General features: G+C 32.9%; 4 protein-coding genes across 5 annotated transcripts; 2 read left to right on the top strand and 2 right to left on the bottom strand.

Annotated features, from left to right (window-relative positions):
• Positions 1-1,180: 1,180 nt before the first annotated feature.
• On the top strand, positions 1,181-2,436 carry LOC114188984 (Adenine nucleotide alpha hydrolases-like superfamily protein). The gene is made up of 4 exons (XM_028077675.2): positions 1,181-1,454; positions 1,638-1,747; positions 1,892-2,010; positions 2,131-2,436. Exons 1-4 carry the CDS (start codon positions 1,277-1,279, stop codon positions 2,201-2,203), a joined length of 480 nt encoding a protein of 159 aa, XP_027933476.1. The 5' UTR covers positions 1,181-1,276; the 3' UTR covers positions 2,204-2,436.
• Positions 2,437-6,989: 4,553 nt separating this feature from the next.
• Positions 6,990-8,369, top strand: LOC114189165 (uncharacterized). Its single transcript, XM_028077871.2, has one exon. It carries the CDS (start codon positions 7,058-7,060, stop codon positions 8,204-8,206), a length of 1,149 nt encoding a protein of 382 aa, XP_027933672.2. The 5' UTR covers positions 6,990-7,057; the 3' UTR covers positions 8,207-8,369.
• A 5,359-nt stretch (positions 8,370-13,728) lies between these two features.
• LOC114186820 (ubiquitin-conjugating enzyme E2 32-like) lies at positions 13,729-16,598 on the bottom strand. Of its 2 annotated transcripts, none has more exons than XM_028074854.2 (5): positions 16,353-16,598; positions 15,508-15,639; positions 15,273-15,357; positions 14,557-14,720; positions 13,729-14,475 (listed from the first exon to the last, which is right to left on the bottom strand). In XM_028074854.2, the coding sequence occupies exons 1-5, from the start codon at positions 16,458-16,460 to the stop codon at positions 14,032-14,034; spliced, it is 933 nt and encodes a 310-aa protein (XP_027930655.1). In that variant the 5' UTR covers positions 16,461-16,598; the 3' UTR covers positions 13,729-14,031. The 2 variants fall into 2 exon arrangements, with proteins under 2 accessions (XP_027930655.1, XP_027930656.1); XM_028074855.2 differs by having other exon boundaries at positions 16,222-16,504.
• Positions 16,599-17,007: 409 nt separating this feature from the next.
• Positions 17,008-18,241, bottom strand: LOC114187489 (nicotianamine synthase-like). Its single transcript, XM_028075751.2, has one exon. It carries the CDS (start codon positions 18,108-18,110, stop codon positions 17,169-17,171), a length of 942 nt encoding a protein of 313 aa, XP_027931552.2. The 5' UTR covers positions 18,111-18,241; the 3' UTR covers positions 17,008-17,168.
• Positions 18,242-18,850: the final 609 nt, after the last annotated feature.

The raw sequence follows: 18,850 nt of genomic DNA, 5'->3' as shown, positions 1-18,850 counted from the left end.
CAATAAAAGTGCCTTAATTTAATAATCTTTATAAGGAGTCCATATTCTTATACTACATTTATAGTTTTGATATATGGATAATATTTACTCTTGTTTACACGTAGAAGGATAACAATTCAACATTACGTACCTCGTCAAGGACTTTAGCACAATTAATGGTTAATAGTATATAAAAATTAGAGTTAAATATGTTTTTGTCTTTCAACTTTCAGTAAAAATTGAAATTAGTCTTTCTTGGAAGTCAAGTCTTAAATCAATTTAGTTCCTTATATTTAAAAATATATGGATTTAGTTCTTTAAACTATTTTTTAATTTGACGTTTCAATCGTGTTTCTCAACTAACATTGAAACAAACATGTGTCACATGGTAAACAAACTAAAATACTATAATAAAATATATTTGAAACGTCAAATAAAATTAATAAAATTTGGTTAAAAGAACCGACCACCATTGGTACGTTGGTATCCCTATTCCCAATCCAAGAACTTTCCACGTAGTTATCTGAAATTTATCCTTGTTACTACATGACCATTGCCCTATAGGGTTTTTAAATCCGACATATGATGTCCTTGTTATGGTCTTAAACAGAAGGTTAATAAATATGTATATCTGGATTTTTCTAGGAAACACTCAAAATTTTACATAACGGAAGTTATACAATTATACATTATATATATATATATATATATATATATATATATATATATATATATATATATATTACATGTTTTAACAATATATTAAAAAAATTTATATAAACCAGTTGGTGTAATCCGATGATAATCCGCCATATTTAAAAAAGAAAAAAAAATTATTTTGATACACTTTTTATATCATTTAATACATTGTCTTTTTTAGTTTCTTACTATAAAAAAAATGTCAATAAATGTGCAACTTATTAAGTAAATGAAGAACTGGCACAATTTAAATCACAGTTCATTAATTTTCTTGAAGTTTAAACACAAACTTCGTTCAAAGCCAACCCATAGTATAATACAATCCAAAAAGAAATGATTGGTTTCTCTTTAGATGGTGTGACAATTATCGAACCTCAAATTCAAAGGCAACAAATGTGTGGAACAGTGTGAACCACTAACTCCGAGCTCAATTGCCGCACTTCCAGTATCAGCCTCACAAATTGCGCCTTTTCAGTGTCAAACCTTCGCAGACCAAAACAACAAACCAAAATAGAACCCCACATCCCATCGACACAAACACAAATAAAAAACATTACTAAGAGACCACATCGTAGGTTGTTGCAGAGAGAGAAAAAAAATGGCAAGTGCTAGGAGAGTGGGCGTGGCGGTTGATTTCTCATCGTGCAGCATCAAAGCACTGCAATGGACGGTGGATAACGTGGTCAAAGAAGGCGATCACCTCGTTCTTGTTGTCGTTCGCCATGCTTCCAATTACGAGCACGGCGAGATGCAGCTCTGGGAAACCACTGGTTCACGTTAGCAACGCTAATCCCTTAATTCGCATATTCTAATGATTTTATCTGTTACAAATTATTTACGTACAATTCGTAAAAATATAGGTAGAACAAAATTTGTTTCGTGGTCGTTTTGCTGTTCCTAATTTGGGGAGCGGCGTGTGTTTGAGATTTTAATTTGCTTATTCACTGATCTAAACGCAGCTCTGATACCTGTGTCTGAGTTCGCTGAACCTGCGGTGATGAAGAAATATGAATTCAACCCCGAACCTCAAGTAATTGATATAGTGCAAACTGCTGCCAGACAAAAAAATGTATGGTTTTGGAAATTTTTCTGCTAGGGTTATAAATATTGAATTTAGAGTGAATCTGCGTTTAGTTTTTAAATTACAAAATATTTGTTAGTTGTGTGCAATTTCCATTACATGAGAGTAAGTTCCAAGATTTTGGGGTGGCAGATTACGGTGATAATGAAGATCTATTGGGGAGATGCTCGTGAGAAGTTATGTTTAGCTGTTGATCAAGTACCTCTAGACTACCTTACCATCGGGAACAGAGGCCTTGGACCTCTTCAAAGGTGCCTACTATTTCAATCAAATCCTCCAAAACACAGCATAGCAGATGCTGAGGTTTTTTACGTTTCTGATATAATCAAGGATCCGAATTTCATTCTGTGTTTTTCGTTTTCCTTTTACAGGGTCATAATGGGCAGCGTCAGCAACTATGTGGTGAATAATGCCACCTGTCCTGTCACTGTGGTGAAGGGTTAAGTTAAGACCACAACCGTTGGTTACTTCATTAATTTTCCGATCTGATGTAGGAATAATCGAACTATTCTACCTGCTTCTGTTCAAGACTCTGGTGTTCGTGTATTATTCAACTGTTTCTGAAATTACTTTTTTCTCAGTAAAGGAATAGGATGTGTTAATTGTAATACTACTTTCATTATCCCAACAGAAATAAATGAGACAAGACTATACTGAAATAGCAGTGTTTCGGTGAATGAATGTTGTGCAATCGTTTTACCTTCGGCTAAAGAGGGTGTGTTTAGTTTTTTTTATGCTGCCTCCATTAGAAACTGTCAACAGTTGCTTCTCTTTTATGTGTGAAATTGACCTGCATTTCTAAACCCCGACACATCTCTATACATACGATAATGATGTATTGAATAGAAGAAGAAAAATATTAAAAAAAACAAAATGAAAAAAAATGGAAACAATTAATAACAACAAAATGAAAATATTAAATATTTTTACAAAATTAAATATTGGTATTTATATTAAAATTTAGTGATAAAAATTATTGTATTAAGTCATTTTTAATAGAATAATATTAGAATAACATTCATATAAATAATAAATTTGATCTCAAATTGAAAAGAGATAATATTATTTTATTTTGAAAAAAAAAACAAAACATGAGTTAATAACGCATAATAATGTAATATATTAAAAAGTTATTTTTAATCAAAAATATTAGTATAATATACATACAAATAATAAATTTGGTCTTAAAGTGGAGAGAAACAATATTGATCTATCTTGAAAAAAGAAATTGGGTGACTATATTGTTGTATTAGTATAACATTTATTTTACCACTAAATTGTAATATAAATATCAATACTTAATTTTGTAAAAATATTTATATTTAATTAGTTTTAATCTTATAAAAACTGGATTAATAAAATATTTTAATTATTTAAAAAATGGAGAAAATTGAATTAGAGACATAAAAGTAGGAACTAAATTGAATCAATAAGACATATATGAAGACTAAATTGAAATCAAGACAATGACATTGAACATTTGATAATGATAATGACACATGGCAAGTGCCATGTGGAACTGACAATGCCATGAATCACACTAGGTACCAGACACGTGACAACATTTTCTTTTTGCAAAAAAAAAACAATTAAAAAAATCACAAATTGACATGTGACACGCTGTTAACGGCATTAGTAATTTTTGTCAAAAAAAAAGTCTAATTGAAGCACTTTTTAAAAAATTAAAATACAATTGACATTTTTTAATAACAGTGACTAAATTAACACATCTCTACCAAAATAAGAATTATCCAAATAATTAAACCTAAAAAAAATAGTCGGTTGGTTTATAACTACTGAAAATCTCGAGAAATGATTAAATTGACAATTTTTTTGGCTAGATCAAGGTGTGGTAGATGTATGGTGAATGCCGTAATTACCAATGAAAGGCTTCTTTATTGTATGACTTGTGTCAAAAAGGGGTATAAGTGTTATAAGTCATTATTTGACATTTGAAGTTAGAAACTAAGAGAGATATGAGATAAACCAATATGTTTAATTGGTCACACAAGACATGTTGTTTCATCATTTGTTGTCGTGGAATGAATTCCAACTATTTGATCAATTATGTTATATTATATTCTTTCTTTTTTGTTCTATATAGTTGTCATTCAGGCTTCCATTGTCTTCTCATTACATTGTGAGTTTTTAGAGCGTTCACTATGGAACATGAACTCATCTCATTATCTCACCATATAAAGAAGAAATATTGTGTTAACTTCTAATAAGAATCTTAAAATTAGGTGACTTAAATGTTCTGGAAATAAAAATGAAATGTCTTTGAACAACTTCTTGAAAAGCTAATTTTAATGATACCAATTTTTAAAAATAATATATGACCATTGAATGAATATTTGCTTAATCAAAATTAATAATGATAAAATGAAACTTCATTTATTAAATGTTTTCTTATATAAATCTTTAAACCTGCATACAAACATGAAATGTCAAAAACAATAAAAAACTAATATATAATATATGACTATACCTGAAACAATAAAGATTCTCGCAGAAAGATATAAAATAACTTTTGATTAATAATTTACTTATAAAAATATCCGAGATATTTGAAAATTAGCAGTAATACATATATAAAAGTTTTCAATTATGAAAAAATGTTAAAAATTTCATATTAATTAAATATACCAAAATAATCTATCGTTTAAAAATAAGAATAATTTTTATTTCATAAATTTTTTTCATAAATTTTAATTAAATTAAAATTTTATTATTTTAATATGAAATTAAAATATATTTTAATTGATTTGTTGTATTTATGGTGTTATTATTAATGTAAATAAAGAGGTTAATTTATAAATAAATTATTTTACAAATTTATTTTGTTAAGATAATCTAGACTAAATTTTATTATTGTAATAAAAAATATCATATATCTAACATTTATTAAATATTTTAAAAAAATATTACATATATGATTACAACCCACAACTAGAGGTGTCAATTTGGCCCAGCCTACAAGGCTTGGTCCTAGACCATGCGGGCTAGTGTAAAAAAAGTCCACATTGAAAAAAAGTCCACATCAAAAAAGTTCACAGGGCTAAAAACTCCACAAAAGCCCTGTGGGTCAAGGCTAGCCCATGAGCTTTCTTCTTAAACATGAAATCAATATTATATTTTAAAATATATTATTAAACTTTCCGACGACCTAGATGTGCCCAACGACTCGAATTGGCCGAGCGGACTCAACAACTCGGACGTGCCCAAAGATTTGGACATACCTGACGATCTGGAAGGGCCTAACGATACAGACTCGACCGACGACCTGGACAGACCCAATGATGCAGACAACCTGACGACCAAGATAAGTTAAACAACCCGGACGGGTTCGATGACTCGGACGAGCACGATGACCAGGACAAGTCTGACGACCCAAACGGGCCCGACGATAAGAATAGACCCGACGACCAGGATCGGCCCGACGTCTTGGACGTGCCCTATGATCCTAACGGGCCCGACAACCCCAAATGGGTCAATGACTTGTCCGGGTGGTTTGAGCCTTCAAGATTGTCCGAGTAGTCAGGCCCATCCGTGTCGTCGGGTCGTTCAGGTCATCAATCCTATCTAGATTGTGTTGCACATTCGGGTCGTCGCGCCCGTCCGAATCATCTGTGTAGTATGGCCCGTCTAGGTTGTGTGGCATGTTCGGGTCGTCAGGCCCGTCTGGTTCCTTGTGTCCATCCGGGTCTTTGGCCACGTCCTGGTCGTAGGACCCGTGCGAGTCTTCGGGCACATCGGGATCGTTAGGCCATTCGGGTCGTTGGGCCCGTTTGGGTCCTCAGGTTTGTTTGGGTCCTTCGGCCTATTTGGGTCTTAGGACTCGTTCGGGTCGCTCAACTTGATCTTTGACTTTAGCTTAATGTAATATTTTTAGGAAGCCTAACCCACCTTAGCTCTGACCCTAATCCACTGGAGAAGGAGCTTTGGGAACTGTGACTTTTGTTTGGTCTCCTCATTTGGAACTCCTTAAAAGGAGACTTAATGATAAGTGGCCAAGACTTGTCCATAAACTATGAGCCAAATTGACACCTCTACCTATCTACTTATCTTTTCCTTATCTTTTCCATTTCTTATGTATTTCATCCTTCACTTCTCGCTTTTATCTTCATTGTTAAACTGTCACAAATTGAATTGTCACAGTGTCCACTTATTTCCAGTGAAAATATAAAGTCTTAAAAAAATAAACACTATTGTAATTTTTTTTTATTTAGACTAAGAATGTTGTACAATTTTCAACCTAAAGTATGAGTTATGATTTTACACATTTAAAAGAGCTAATGACTGTAAATACTCAACTTATTACTATAAAAAATTCAACATTTGGATTAAAAAGATGTAACTAAAAGTTAACCATTTTTTCTACTTTTTTAATTCTCTGACAAAACGTTTTGGAATTCGAGGCAGATCAAAGTTCGAATTAAGAAATTAAAAATTACAAGAAATAAAAAAATTAGTTAAGGTAACCTAATTGAAAAAAAAAACATAATGCTCATAAATTTATAACAACTCAAAAGAGATTAAAAACAAATGTACAAGGATTATGAAAACATAAATAACATAAAATTAAATCATAAAAAAACAGCATAATGGTTTGAAAATAAATTAAAAGGTAAGCTAGATTTTAGATCAATGAAATAAAAGCAACTAAATAAAAGGAAATGAAAAGATTATAAAATAATAAAACAAGTAAAGGAACCGAAGGAAGATATTAAAATAATTATATTTTCAAGTCCAGCTTTCTGGATAGTAAAAAAAAAAATACTTTTATTATGTTATTCAAATTACCTACTTTCTAAATTGAGTCAGAAAATATGTTTGTTATTTTCTGGTATAAAGAAGTGGTATCATCGAACGAGTAATTTTCTCCTTGGATAGCTCTCCACCATTAGACATTATTAATCACCCCATGAGTAAGCAAAACAATGCGGAAACATTCGCACTAATCGCTAATCACCTCATCCTATTGACTGTTTCTATTTTATATCACTGCTTAACAACCACAAATATTATTATCTTTTATTAAAATTTTATTTATATTTACTTTTATTAGTTAAATGTAATATTCTATGACTTAAAAAAAGTTCAAAAATAGAGATAAGAGAGAAAAAAATGGGTGTAAAATTATATTTTATTTTTTTCACCGTCAATTCATAACGTAGCACTCTTTCCCCTCACCTATATATATTCCCACACTCGAGTTCCCTAACATCATCCATCACATTGTGTATTCTCATCCACCTTAAGAAAAACACAAAAAGTAATAAACCAAAGCAAAAGAAGATGAAGCTCAACATCAACTTCATCACACTCTTCTCCATAACCCTTGTCCTATGCTTTGCAATATGCATCGTGCACGCCTCAGACGCTGAAGAGCCTGAGTCCGCATCGGAGGAACTGACTAACTCTACAGCGGACCAGGCAACGGCGGAAGCAGCAGAATCGGAGGACTCGGCATCGACAGACTCGGCATCGACAGACTCGGCATCGACAGACTCAGCATCGACAGACTCAGCATCGGCGGAAACGTTGGCTGAACCGCCAACAGAGGAGGCGGAATCGGCGGACCCTCCATCCGAGGAAGCAACCACGGAAGCCCCTGCGGAGCAGGCAACAGATACCCCTGCAGAGAAGGAAACCGAATCCGCGGACCCACCATCAGAGGAAGCGGAATCGGCGAACGCGCCGTCAGAGGACCAGCCATCAGAGGACTCGGTAGCCGCCGAGGCACCATCAGAGGACCTGGATTCCGCGGATCCACCATCGGAGGGCCAGGAACCAGAGGAGCTGGTATCTGAGGACTTGTCAATTGCCGACGCGCCAGCGGCCGAGTCACCAAACAGCGAGGAACAAGCACGTTTCGAGGAAGGCTTCTTTGGCGGCGGTGGCGGCGGGCAACTCAAGAAAGCATTTTCCTCTTTCTTCGCCGAAATCCGCATGGGGTCATTGCGCGGCAGCAAGACAATTACAATGCTGAACCACTTCAACCGCCACGACCGTGACTCTGTGAAGGAAATCTGCTCCCGCACTGACTACCCCGACGATTGCCTCTCCACCGTGGTGCCCTTCCTCGGCAACAAATTCGACCTGATGAGTGTCCTGGACGCCGCCATCAAGGCCTGCTCCTTCCAGACGAACTACACCATCTCCATTGTCGAAAAACACATGAAATCCTCATCGGAGATGGCCACCGCACTCGCTAACTGCAAGGAGCAGTACACCAACGCCCTCCAGAGCCTGCAGCAGGCCTTGACTGCCCTCACCTCTCACGACCTCGGCACCGTCACCGTCATGCTGAGCTCCGTCATGGCTGATGTCTCCGCCTGCGAGAGCGGCTTCGAGGACCTCAAGTTGGCTAGGACTCGTGCTGAAGGCATGGTCAGCGTAACCGTCAGCAACTGTCTCTCCATTGCTTCCATGATCCCCTCTTAGAAAGATTGAGGCTAGGGCATTGGTACCTCTATCATATAAATATAGATTATGGTATTTTTTGTAAAATAAAAGTTTAGTTGTCAAGCATCAACTAAAAACAAACCATTTTTGTTTTATGGAATGGATGTATGAGTTATTCATTCATATTTTTAATGTGTTTTCAGATATTTAGTCCACAAACAAAATTATAGATTTAACGTCTACTTGGATATATATGCTTTTTTTTATTTTAGGAGAAGTAGAAATTTTAAAAAAATATATAAACTTTAGGAAAATCGGATATGAATTTTCTTTACAGGTTAATTTTATTATTTACAATAAAACTATTTTATTTTACTTATCTTAAAAATATTTATAAATAAATTCATCTAAACATAGGTGTATAATACTACAAAGACATAAAAAAAAAAGGAGAAAAAGTTTATAAAAAAACATGTTAATTTAGTAAAAAAAATGTCTTTTATTTTTATTTCAAAAGTTATATATATATATATATATATATATATATATATATATATATATATATATATATAGTGTGTTTCATATGTAGTGCCTCTTGATATGTTATTAAACATAATTAAACAGAATATATATTTTAATAAATCTAATAATTTATTTCTCACATTAGTCTATAAGTTTATTATAATGTTTACTGTCCTATTATTACTAAAGTTTTAAAGTTATAAATAGTCTAAAATCAAAATCATATAGAGTGAGAAGGCGGTAACTAATTAATCATAACCAAGTAAAGTAAAGACCTATAAAATCAAATTTAAGATATATAAATATTTGAAACTTAAAAATAGAATAAAACGAGTAAAGACCTATAAAATCAAAACTTAAGATATATAAATAACTTTGATTGATATTTTACTTATAAAAATACTCAAGATATTTGAAAGTTAGTCGTATTTTTAAGAATTTCATATTAATTAAATATAAAATAATTTATTGTTTATAAATAAGAATAATTTTTATTTTATAAACTTTTAATATGAAATTAAGATATATTTTAATTTGATTTATTGTATTTGTCGTGTCATCATTAAAGTAAATGAAGAGGTTAATTCGTAAATGAAGAGGTTAATTCATAAATGAATTATTTTATAAATTTATTTTGTTAAGTTGAGTTAGGTTAAATTTTATTGTTGTAATAAAAATTTCATACATACAACATTTATTAAATATTTTAAAAAATTATTACATATGTAATTACAACCGCAACCTATCTTTTTCTCATTTCTTATGTATTTCATTCTTCACTACTCATTTTCTTCATCATTCCAACTCGATAAAAAATAAAAATAGAAAATAGAATCAATCACTTGTCTAATTTGTAATCTTCCTCTCTTATTATAAACTTTGATCTTTTAGTGTCTCGACTTCACCTTATTTCTTCGTTTTCTTTCATTTTCTTTATTTGTTTATTACTTTCTCTCTCTTCCATAGGATATACTTCTGAAGGATTTTAACTTAAATTGGAATATAAAACGATGAAAAGTTGGTCACAATGTTATTATTTTATGATTTATAATCACCATATACAAAACAACATGAAATAGTCCATGTAAACCAGTTTTCGACATTGTTAAACTGTCACAAAGTGTCCACTTATTTTCAGTGAAAATATAATATCTTAAAAAAATATTTAGACTAAGAATGTTGTACAATATTCAACTCAAAGTATAATTTTTATGAGATTTTACACATTTAAAACAACTAATGAATGAAAATACTAAACTTATTACTATAAAAGTTAAAGTTTATATCATAAAAAATTCAACATTTGAATTAAAAAGATGTAAGTAAACGTTAACCATTTTTTATATTTTATTATAATTCTACTACAAAACGTTTTAGAATTTGAGGCAGAACAAACTTCGAACTAAAAAGTTAAAAGTTGCAAGAAATAAAAAATTGAATTAAAGTGACCTAATTGAAATAAAAAACATAATTATAAAGTAATGCACATAAATTTATAACAAGTCAAAAGAGATTAAAAACAAATGTACAAGGATTATGAAAACATAAATCACATGAACTTAAATGACAAAAAACAGCATAATGATTTGAAAAATAAATGAAGAGAATGGTAAGCTAGATTTTAGACCAATGAAATGAAAGCAACTAATTAATAAAAGCAAATGAAAGATTATAAAATAATAAGACAAGTAAAGTACGGAGAAACTTTCAATTAAAAAAAGTTAAATAACATGAAATAAAATAATTTTTTTTTATCATTCTTGTATCATGTAGCAGAACGTGATAAATGAAGGTACATAAACTCTAATAATCGTTCATATAGAGCATAATTATTTATCTGGTGAGAGTGATTGGAGGTTCCAGTCTTTGACATGATAATGGTCTTAAATGATCATGAGATTAACCCTAAGGTGTGGTTGAGTGATAACCCCTTTGTCTAGACTCTGCAAAGTTTAAAAATCAGCACAGATGCATACTTCCTTTAGAATTTTATATCAAGAGTATAATCCGGATGATTGAGTCTGAAGATCTTGTATTTGTTTACTATAACATGGTTTGGGTGTTTACTGCTTTGTATGTTTATAACCTGATTTAATATTTACTTGCTCAATAACATGATCAAAAGTATTTCACTCTAGCTTACCCTTTTTGTTTGGCTTTTTCTTTTTGCAATAATCACCAAATTAATTGGTGTGAACAGATGTGAAAATTCTTAGTGGCCGTCAGCATGATGGGAATGCAGGAGTCTAGTGGTCCACGAGTTGGTTTTGGGTTCCTTTTGTTGCACAATTACATTTCAAATTAATTGCTCTTTGAGCAAATCTTATTATGTTAACTGTTGCTCTTTTTATGTTAGATTATTGACAATTGTTGTGAACCTTAATTTCTCCTCTCAATATTTTATAGATGACTGTAATGATTGATATACATACACTTTTAGTTGTGTGTTCTATTTTATTCATAATTATGTGATGTTTTATTTAATAAAATTATTTTATTTAAATGAAATGTTATAGATCTAAGAAATAAACTATTAAAATCACATATATGGTGATGATTTACTGGTAAAATTTGTTCAAATTGCTTACTTTCTAAATTGAGCTGGAAAATATGTTAGTTGTATTCTGATAAAAAGAAGTGGATATCAAACGAGTAATTTTCTCCTTGGATAGCTATCCACCATTAGACATCAATCATTAATCACTCATAAGTAAATGCGGAAACATTCGCACTGATCACCATTAGAAAATAATCACTAATCTCCTTATCCTATTTTTATTTTCACGGAGCATGATAGTTTGACAGTTTCTATTTTATACCACTGTTTAACAACCATAAATATTATTATTTTTTATGAAAATTTTATTTATATATACTTTTATTAGTTAAAAAAAAGTTCTAAAATAGATATAAGAGAAACATAATGGGTGTAAAATTATATTCTATTTTTTGACCATCCCCCTCACTTATATATATATATTCCCAAACCCCAATTTCCCAATTTCCCAAGCACCCAACACCTTTTTTTCTCAATCACCTTAAAAAAAAAAAAAAAAACACAAAAAGTAATAAACAAAAGCAAAAGACAATGAAACTCAACATCAACTTCATCACCCTCTTCTCGATAACCCTTGTCCTATGCTTTGCAATATGCAACGCGCGCGTCTCACCCAGCGTCGAAAAGTCTCAGACCGCATCGGAGGAACCGTTGGTGGATCCGACATCGGCTAACCCGACATTCGTGGACCCGTCATTGCCTGATCCGTCAACAGAGGACACGACATCGGAAGAGTCGACATCTGTAGATCCGACGGAAGCCTCTGTGGAATCGTCATCAGACAGCCCGGCAATGAAGGACCCAGAGGAACTGTATCCAGAACTCACATCTGCTTACAAGAAATCGCAACCCACACCACCATGAGACGATCCGGATCATTTAGTCAATTTTTTTCTTTAATTAATTATAATTTTTTATTTATAATAATTTATGAATAATAAATTTTAATTTATAGATCAATATCTAAATTATAGTCATTGTAACTATAGTGACCGATTATTTCTTATCCTTAATTGGTTACTATTTAATATTTAAGAATTTTCTTCTAATAAAACTATAGAATTCTACTCCTATTATTTGTCCATCAAAAAAACAATTTACAAAAAAGAAAGGCTAAAAAAATTCTCTACAAAGTTAAAACATATACCATATCTCTACAACTAATTACTCTATATATCGCAGCCACCAATTAAAAGAAAAAATTTAACTAACTGAAATTTGTTCAAGGAATCATGGCAGTTAAAAAGAAAAAAAACAGACGAAGTGTTATTGGAACATAACTTAAGTGTTACACAGACAAAAATTATGATTTATATTTGGATATAGAAGTTTCTGAATTAAATTATAACAACTTCTACAAGGTTGGATTAAATCTTAAAAGAATGAAGAACCTTAATACCATACAACAACCAAGTACGCAGCAGCTATTTTTGGACAAAATTTAGAAAAGTAAAGAATTAAATACATTTTTATCCTTCATAATAAAATTTTTTATTGACCGAAAAACTTTAATTTATTTTAATCCGTAAACTTCATAAATAAATGAATATAATATTTTTAATTTAATTATATAAATTTTTTTTTCATGTGTCAAATGTTTTTCCTTGTCTATATTAAATGGAAATGTATTACAGAGTGTAATAAATTTAAATAATAGTATGAATCATGTTTGATATTTAAAAAAAATTGACATAATTACATTAAAAATAATATATTTATTCTTTTTTAAAATTAGGAAAAACAATGTATTAAAATTTCATACATGAAATATTAAAAACATAATTAAACTCAAAATAAATATATAAAAATTTTGAAAATATAAAATACATAATTAAACCATATATATATAAATTTTATATATATAAAAGAGAAAAAAATTGGTGGAGGGGACCATGACCCTGCGAGTACTCTAATTCGCTTTTATAAATGAAAACCAAAGAAGTATAAAGTCCAAACTCAATTTTTTTATCTTGGGGATTTTTTTAACTGTTCGTTTGTAATTAATTATATATTTTATCTGGAAATGCACATTTTTCATTAAAAAATTCAAAAAATTAACGTTAGGCCCAACAAGCACAAAAATAAAAATAATGCATTGAATTCAAGGATTAAGTCAATCTCAACAGGGTTAAAAGAAAAAGAAGGGACAGTACAATTTTTCGTTTGGTTTATGTCGAGAGAAGTAAAATAAAATAATTTACAAGTTTTTTCCTCTGAAGCACTAATTTTTATAGTCTATAAAATTTTAAACTATTTTCCATATTGGAGACTGATTTTATTTAGATTACATTAGAGACTAATCTTATTGTGAATTTCATTTGGATTATATCAGAGAATAATCTTATTCACGAAAGTATAAATATTATTTATTTTTGTTTACTGATAGATAATTTATAGTTACTTAATTTAAATATTCAAATGCAATTTTTTAAGAAAGAAGGTAAAAGCACTCCGAAGAATAAAAATCTACAGGGGCATAATGAGACCTAGGATAACCAGACACTGATGATAAATTTCGGTCGGTCCATACATATCAAGTTACACGGCATTTGGAAAGGGGAATAATAGCTACTCCACATGATCAAGTAGAAGCAAAGGGCGTGCTCCTCAATTTATCGCAGGAGCACACCTATATTACCATAATTACAAAGAGAGTATAACAAAAAATAAAATAACAAATAAAACCACCTCTTTGAGTTTAGAGATTAGAGAGCTCTATATTTCTATTCACTGCATAGGGCTAAGAACTTTAATATCTGAAACCAACATCAGCAACACAAATGTCTCAAGATCCATTATTGGAGAAAAGTGCCCCATGTTCGGTAGATTTAATGAACTTTTTGAGCAAAAGAACCACAATAGCAATAGCGAGTCCGATAGCTGCCACCGTGAACAGCCTATCATCAGGTTTCTGGACCCTTGTCTCTGGCCTGGGATTGTGAACCCTTGCACTTGTATCTGACCTTTGGGGCACTTCATTCCTTGAAACATTTGATTGAATCTCCCTTGAAACTTCAACTCCTGCAGGGTTAGCATTTGCAAGGACTTCTTGTTCTTCGACAATTCCATCACCTTCTTCATCTGGAATCCTCTCTCCAGCTGGTAAAGACTCAGGATTAGGTGAATCAACCAGCGCCTCAGCCTCCTCATTTCTAGGGTGCTCTTCGGAAGCCTCTGTGGCGCTTGGTTGAGGAACTGGGGGTGCCTTGCTTAACATGTACTCGTGTATCTGAGATAACCAAGTATAATCAGCATCACAATATATTACAGAAAACAGAAACTGAGGTGAAAACAGTAAACAACATTTTACCTCATCGATCAGCTTTTGACGTTCAGGAGTCCCAAATTTAGGAGGAGCTTCACGAGATTTTACAGCCAGGGTACGCCTCTCGTCTTTCTTGTAGTCTAAAGATCCCAATGCACCATTTGGGTTGGTTGGCATGAAAGCAATCAGTGCAACTAGAGCAGTCCTCACTGCCAAAAGATATTTACATCAATTAAAGTGTGACCTTTTACCATCAAAGGAATTAACATGGCTCACCCTGTGTTGTCATAAAGATAATGCATTTAAGAAGGATGAAAAATGTAGCTAATGCATAAAGAAGAATGATGAAAACAGTAGAGATACATTTTCATTCCAGTTCTGCAAACTACAAAAGCATTAAAATGCAACTACGTAGTTTGATCAGAGTTTTTCTGGTTGTATTTGTAATTGTTTTACAAACCAATGTGATGATCTAAGACATGGGAATTAATGCTATGCCAAGTTTAATCTAGAGAAGGTCAAGTTATGTCCCAAAGCATAGAATGCTCCCATCTGGAAGACAATAACAATAATAATGGAAAATTATAAAGGATGCAGTCAAATAAATTACAATTCCAGATCATCAACTAAACAGTTTTAATATTGTATATTCAGAATGAAGAATACACGACATTTATGAGAAAATGACCCAGGAGCTCAATAGATAGCTAGCAAAACAGTAACCAAAAACAAAGTCGAGAGTAAAAAGGAGTGTTCTTTACCGCTCCATGATGGTTGCCAATGCTCAGGGTGATGATTTGAAATGCTCAAGCAAATCTTGGTTTGAGTCTCGAAACGACCATTTGGCTGACAGACAAAAGTTAAATTTGTAAGCAAGTAGGAATTGATCTTTATTCAGTATTCAAACATAAAAGACAGTTCATGAAACATAATCCCACAAAAGGATACACAAATTAACACAAGAATGTAATCAGGAGGAAGGGAGCAACATCTTACTGTCAACAACATAAACGAAGGGGGTTTGAATGGATACTCTGAAGGCAGCTGGATCCGTCCATGATAAATACCACCCTCAAATTCAGTATCACGAGGTCCTCTAATCGCAAATTGCCACTCAAATATATTTTCCTGAAAACAATCACAACACTGAAGTTACTAAAGAAAGATATGACAACAAATACAAAAGTAATACACAATAACCAAATTACGAGTTTCAAACCAGCAACAAGTTACAGACAAAAACAAAGATAAGGCAAGTAACTCTTAAGGAGATTTATCACGCTAGTGATATCAAGGTAAAATTAATAAACTATTAACGCCCACACCCACAAGTTTGTTGTTTTTTTTTCAAAAATAAAATTTGAGAAGTTTGGGCGATACTCACCCCGGTTACAACAAGTATGAAGACAAGAATAATGCTTATAGTTACAGATTATCCAACAATTAAAGCAAAATACTCAAATTGACAACGAGATTTGAGCTCACATATTTTTACAATGTTAAAAATTGCACAGAATTCAGAGCAGCCAGTACAATGAAATCCCTTAAACATAAAACACCCAATAACACAATTTCCCGAAAATTTCATCATAATTTATAAAAATCATAAATTTCCCCATCCAAACACCAAACAAAGAAATTTCGCATAAGAAGCACGATCACGATCACAATCACAAATCAAAAAGAAATTCACAATTTCTCGCCACGCACCACGACAAACCCCATTGAACCACACGCACAACACCGCGATCTCACACAAATCCCTCGTCACAACCTGGCGAAATGAAAGCACACAAGGCACAGATGACGGAGATGATCTAGGGAGAAAAAAAAAAAGGAACCTCGAGAGGGAGGCTCATGAAATCGTCTGAGGGGTTGGAATGCATCTCCTTGACCTCCTGGAGGATGCGCTTGACGGCGGGGTTCTTGAGGTTGTACTTGTCGGCCATTGTCGGCGGTGAAAGCTAGCAGTGATTATGGCTGGGAATGGAAACGACGAAGAAGAAGAAGAAGAAACAGAAATTGAAAAATAGGGGAAAGTGGTTCGGTTGCTCTGAGATACGTGTCTGCTATTTGCTCGTTTACCTGTCGGGTATCTGTTTAAAATTATTCGTGGATATTTTTAAAAGTCGCGGGTACCCATGGATACTCGATACCTGCAAATATTTAAAAAATTATATATTTTATAATTTTTTTAATATAAAATTATAAAAATAAAATTTAAATTAAATTAAATTTTAATTATAATTAAATTTGACATAATAAAATATATTGTTAATTTTAATTTTAGTTAAATTTAACTTAATAAAATATAAATTAAATTTTAATTTTAATTTTTTGCGAATAATGGGGACCTGCGAGTAGGGATAGTATGATACCCGTATCCGACCTGTTTATAAGCGGATATTAAAATACCCGCTACCCACGAGTATTAACTGTTCATCACAGATTTTATCTGCGGATATCGTGGACGCAAATATTTTTTACATCCCTAACTAAGATGTTAACTAAACAGTTTTATTATCCAACAACGATAATGTCAGGATGGTGATACACTTCTTGTTTGATAATAACGGCTAATATAATATCTCATCATATGTTAGAAGATGATCATTTATGATAGACGACGACACAAATTAAGGAACCACCATGTCCACTCAAGCTTGATCCTCAACTGTCAACTCCTCAATAACGTTCCCATGGATGAAGGGATTAAACCCTTCAACACCAGAGCATTTGCTAGCCAGCACTGCTGAATAAGTCCCTTGAGTCACCAAATGCTTGCGTGCAACAATAACCGAGTTAATAACCTCATCAGTGGGATGAAAAACCGAGAGAACTTCAAAACCTTTGAGATCAGAAGAAGGATCAACCACAGGGTAGAGGAAGGCTCGAGCACTATGTGCACTCCTCAGCAGCAAAATAGCTCCTGGGGCCATGAACTTGGCAAGGTGCTTGATAATTTCCGCTTTCTCCTCATGGTCCATGCCCACAAGTGCAGCCAAATAGACCACGTTATAGTCCTTGAGGCCATTTGACACGTTTAGAATGTCATCAGTGTGGAAGAACATTCTCTTGGACAAGTCAGGGTTGGAAGAGACCAAGCCATGAGCCTTGGCATTTGCCGAAGGATCCATGTCGTAGTTGTGGAAGCATGTTTGTGTGAGGTAATGGGTGGCCAAAATGATCGAGGTGAGAGGAAGGGGACCTGAGCCCACAAAGGCAAGTTGGGAGGGGACTTGGGTGCAGTGTGTGGTGAGCATGGTGAACTCCAAGTGACTTAGTTTGAGGTAATTAGAGTAGTAGGGAAAGAGTTTCATGTGGTTTAAAGGGTTCTCATGTGATCCTATGAGGGTTGAATAATGACTCTCAAGAAGCCCTTCAGCTTTTCCACATAGTCTAATCAGTTTTGCTATGGTTTCTCTAACCTGTTGGTTCAGCTGAGAAACTTCTATTTGACATGGGGTGGTGCAAATGGTGACAAGTTGGGTGAAGAGGTTGTTAACATGGCTTGAGGGGTTGAGGTCTCCAAGTTTGGAGATTTCCTCATAGATTTCACATACCTTTTCTACTACCATCACTTCCTGTTGGCTCTCCATTCTAGTGTGAAACAACTTGCACAGAGGAACTAGGAATGAGGAATGAGTGATCGCAAAAACTTTTGCTAGCTCCTCACCCTAAATTCCAGTTTCACAACACCCTTCAATGCTAATTCATAAGTGCACTTTCTGTTCAGGCTTTAGAGGCTATTATATACTATTGCTTGATGGTCACTTTTGGTGCAACTTGATGTAAGAGTCCCATTTGCTGTTTATCTCTGAATTAAATAATGGTGAAGTGCATGAGGCAGTGCCGCACTACATTCAAGACAAAGTCACCTAAGAAAGTTACTATTGCTTATGACCATCCTAAAAGGAAAAGACAAAATCACTGTTCTATACGTAAAAAATCGATATGAAAGAAGACATAAATAAGTAAAGTGTAGGATTCAGGAGGCATAAATTAGTGCGTTGTGACAACCAAATGCATTCTCTAACAGCTCCATCACTAATAGTGAAAATAATGATAGGGGAACTAGGAGATAAGATATAGATATGACAACATTGTGCAACATTTCTCACTGAAATTCTGAATAACTTATATTAGAATAATGTAAGCATTTAGAATTCCAAAAACAAGTGATAGGAAGAGAAAAAAGGTTACCATAATAATCCATCAAATGTTGCAGTGCGTGAAGACACTTAAGTGTGTTTATATGGGAGTTATATCGTGGTGGATAACTGAGTTTTAATTTGAAATCTGGAATTATAAGTCTGTCTCTTCATGGTGATTTCCGCTT

Source organism: Vigna unguiculata, chromosome 6, assembly GCF_037176805.1.
Source record: "Vigna unguiculata cultivar grain cowpea cultivar isolate G323 ecotype 2 chromosome 6, ASM3717680v1, whole genome shotgun sequence".
Lineage (NCBI taxonomy): Eukaryota > Viridiplantae > Streptophyta > Magnoliopsida > Fabales > Fabaceae > Vigna > Vigna unguiculata.
This window is presented reverse-complemented; position numbering and strand designations above follow the sequence as displayed.

Excerpts from the sequence above, each read along its gene's own strand:
- LOC114188984 (XM_028077675.2), top strand. The coding sequence starts at position 1,277 with ATGGCAAGTGCTAGGAGAGTGGGCGTGGCGGTTGATTTCTCATCGTGC. Across the intron at positions 1,748-1,891 it reads CTGCTGCCAGACAAAAAAAT|ATTACGGTGATAATGAAGAT; the intron begins GTATGGTTTTGG and ends TTGGGGTGGCAG. Across the intron at positions 2,011-2,130 it reads GGCCTTGGACCTCTTCAAAG|GGTCATAATGGGCAGCGTCA; the intron begins GTGCCTACTATT and ends TTCCTTTTACAG.
- LOC114189165 (XM_028077871.2), top strand. The coding sequence starts at position 7,058 with ATGAAGCTCAACATCAACTTCATCACACTCTTCTCCATAACCCTTGTC.
- LOC114186820 (XM_028074854.2), bottom strand. The coding sequence starts at position 16,460 with ATGGCCGACAAGTACAACCTCAAGAACCCCGCCGTCAAGCGCATCCTC. Across the intron at positions 14,721-15,272 it reads TTGGCAACCATCATGGAGCG|TGAGGACTGCTCTAGTTGCA; the intron begins GTAAAGAACACT and ends ATCTTTTGGCAG. Across the intron at positions 14,476-14,556 it reads GTCAAAAGCTGATCGATGAG|ATACACGAGTACATGTTAAG; the intron begins GTAAAATGTTGT and ends TGGTTATCTCAG.
- LOC114187489 (XM_028075751.2), bottom strand. The coding sequence starts at position 18,110 with ATGGAGAGCCAACAGGAAGTGATGGTAGTAGAAAAGGTATGTGAAATC.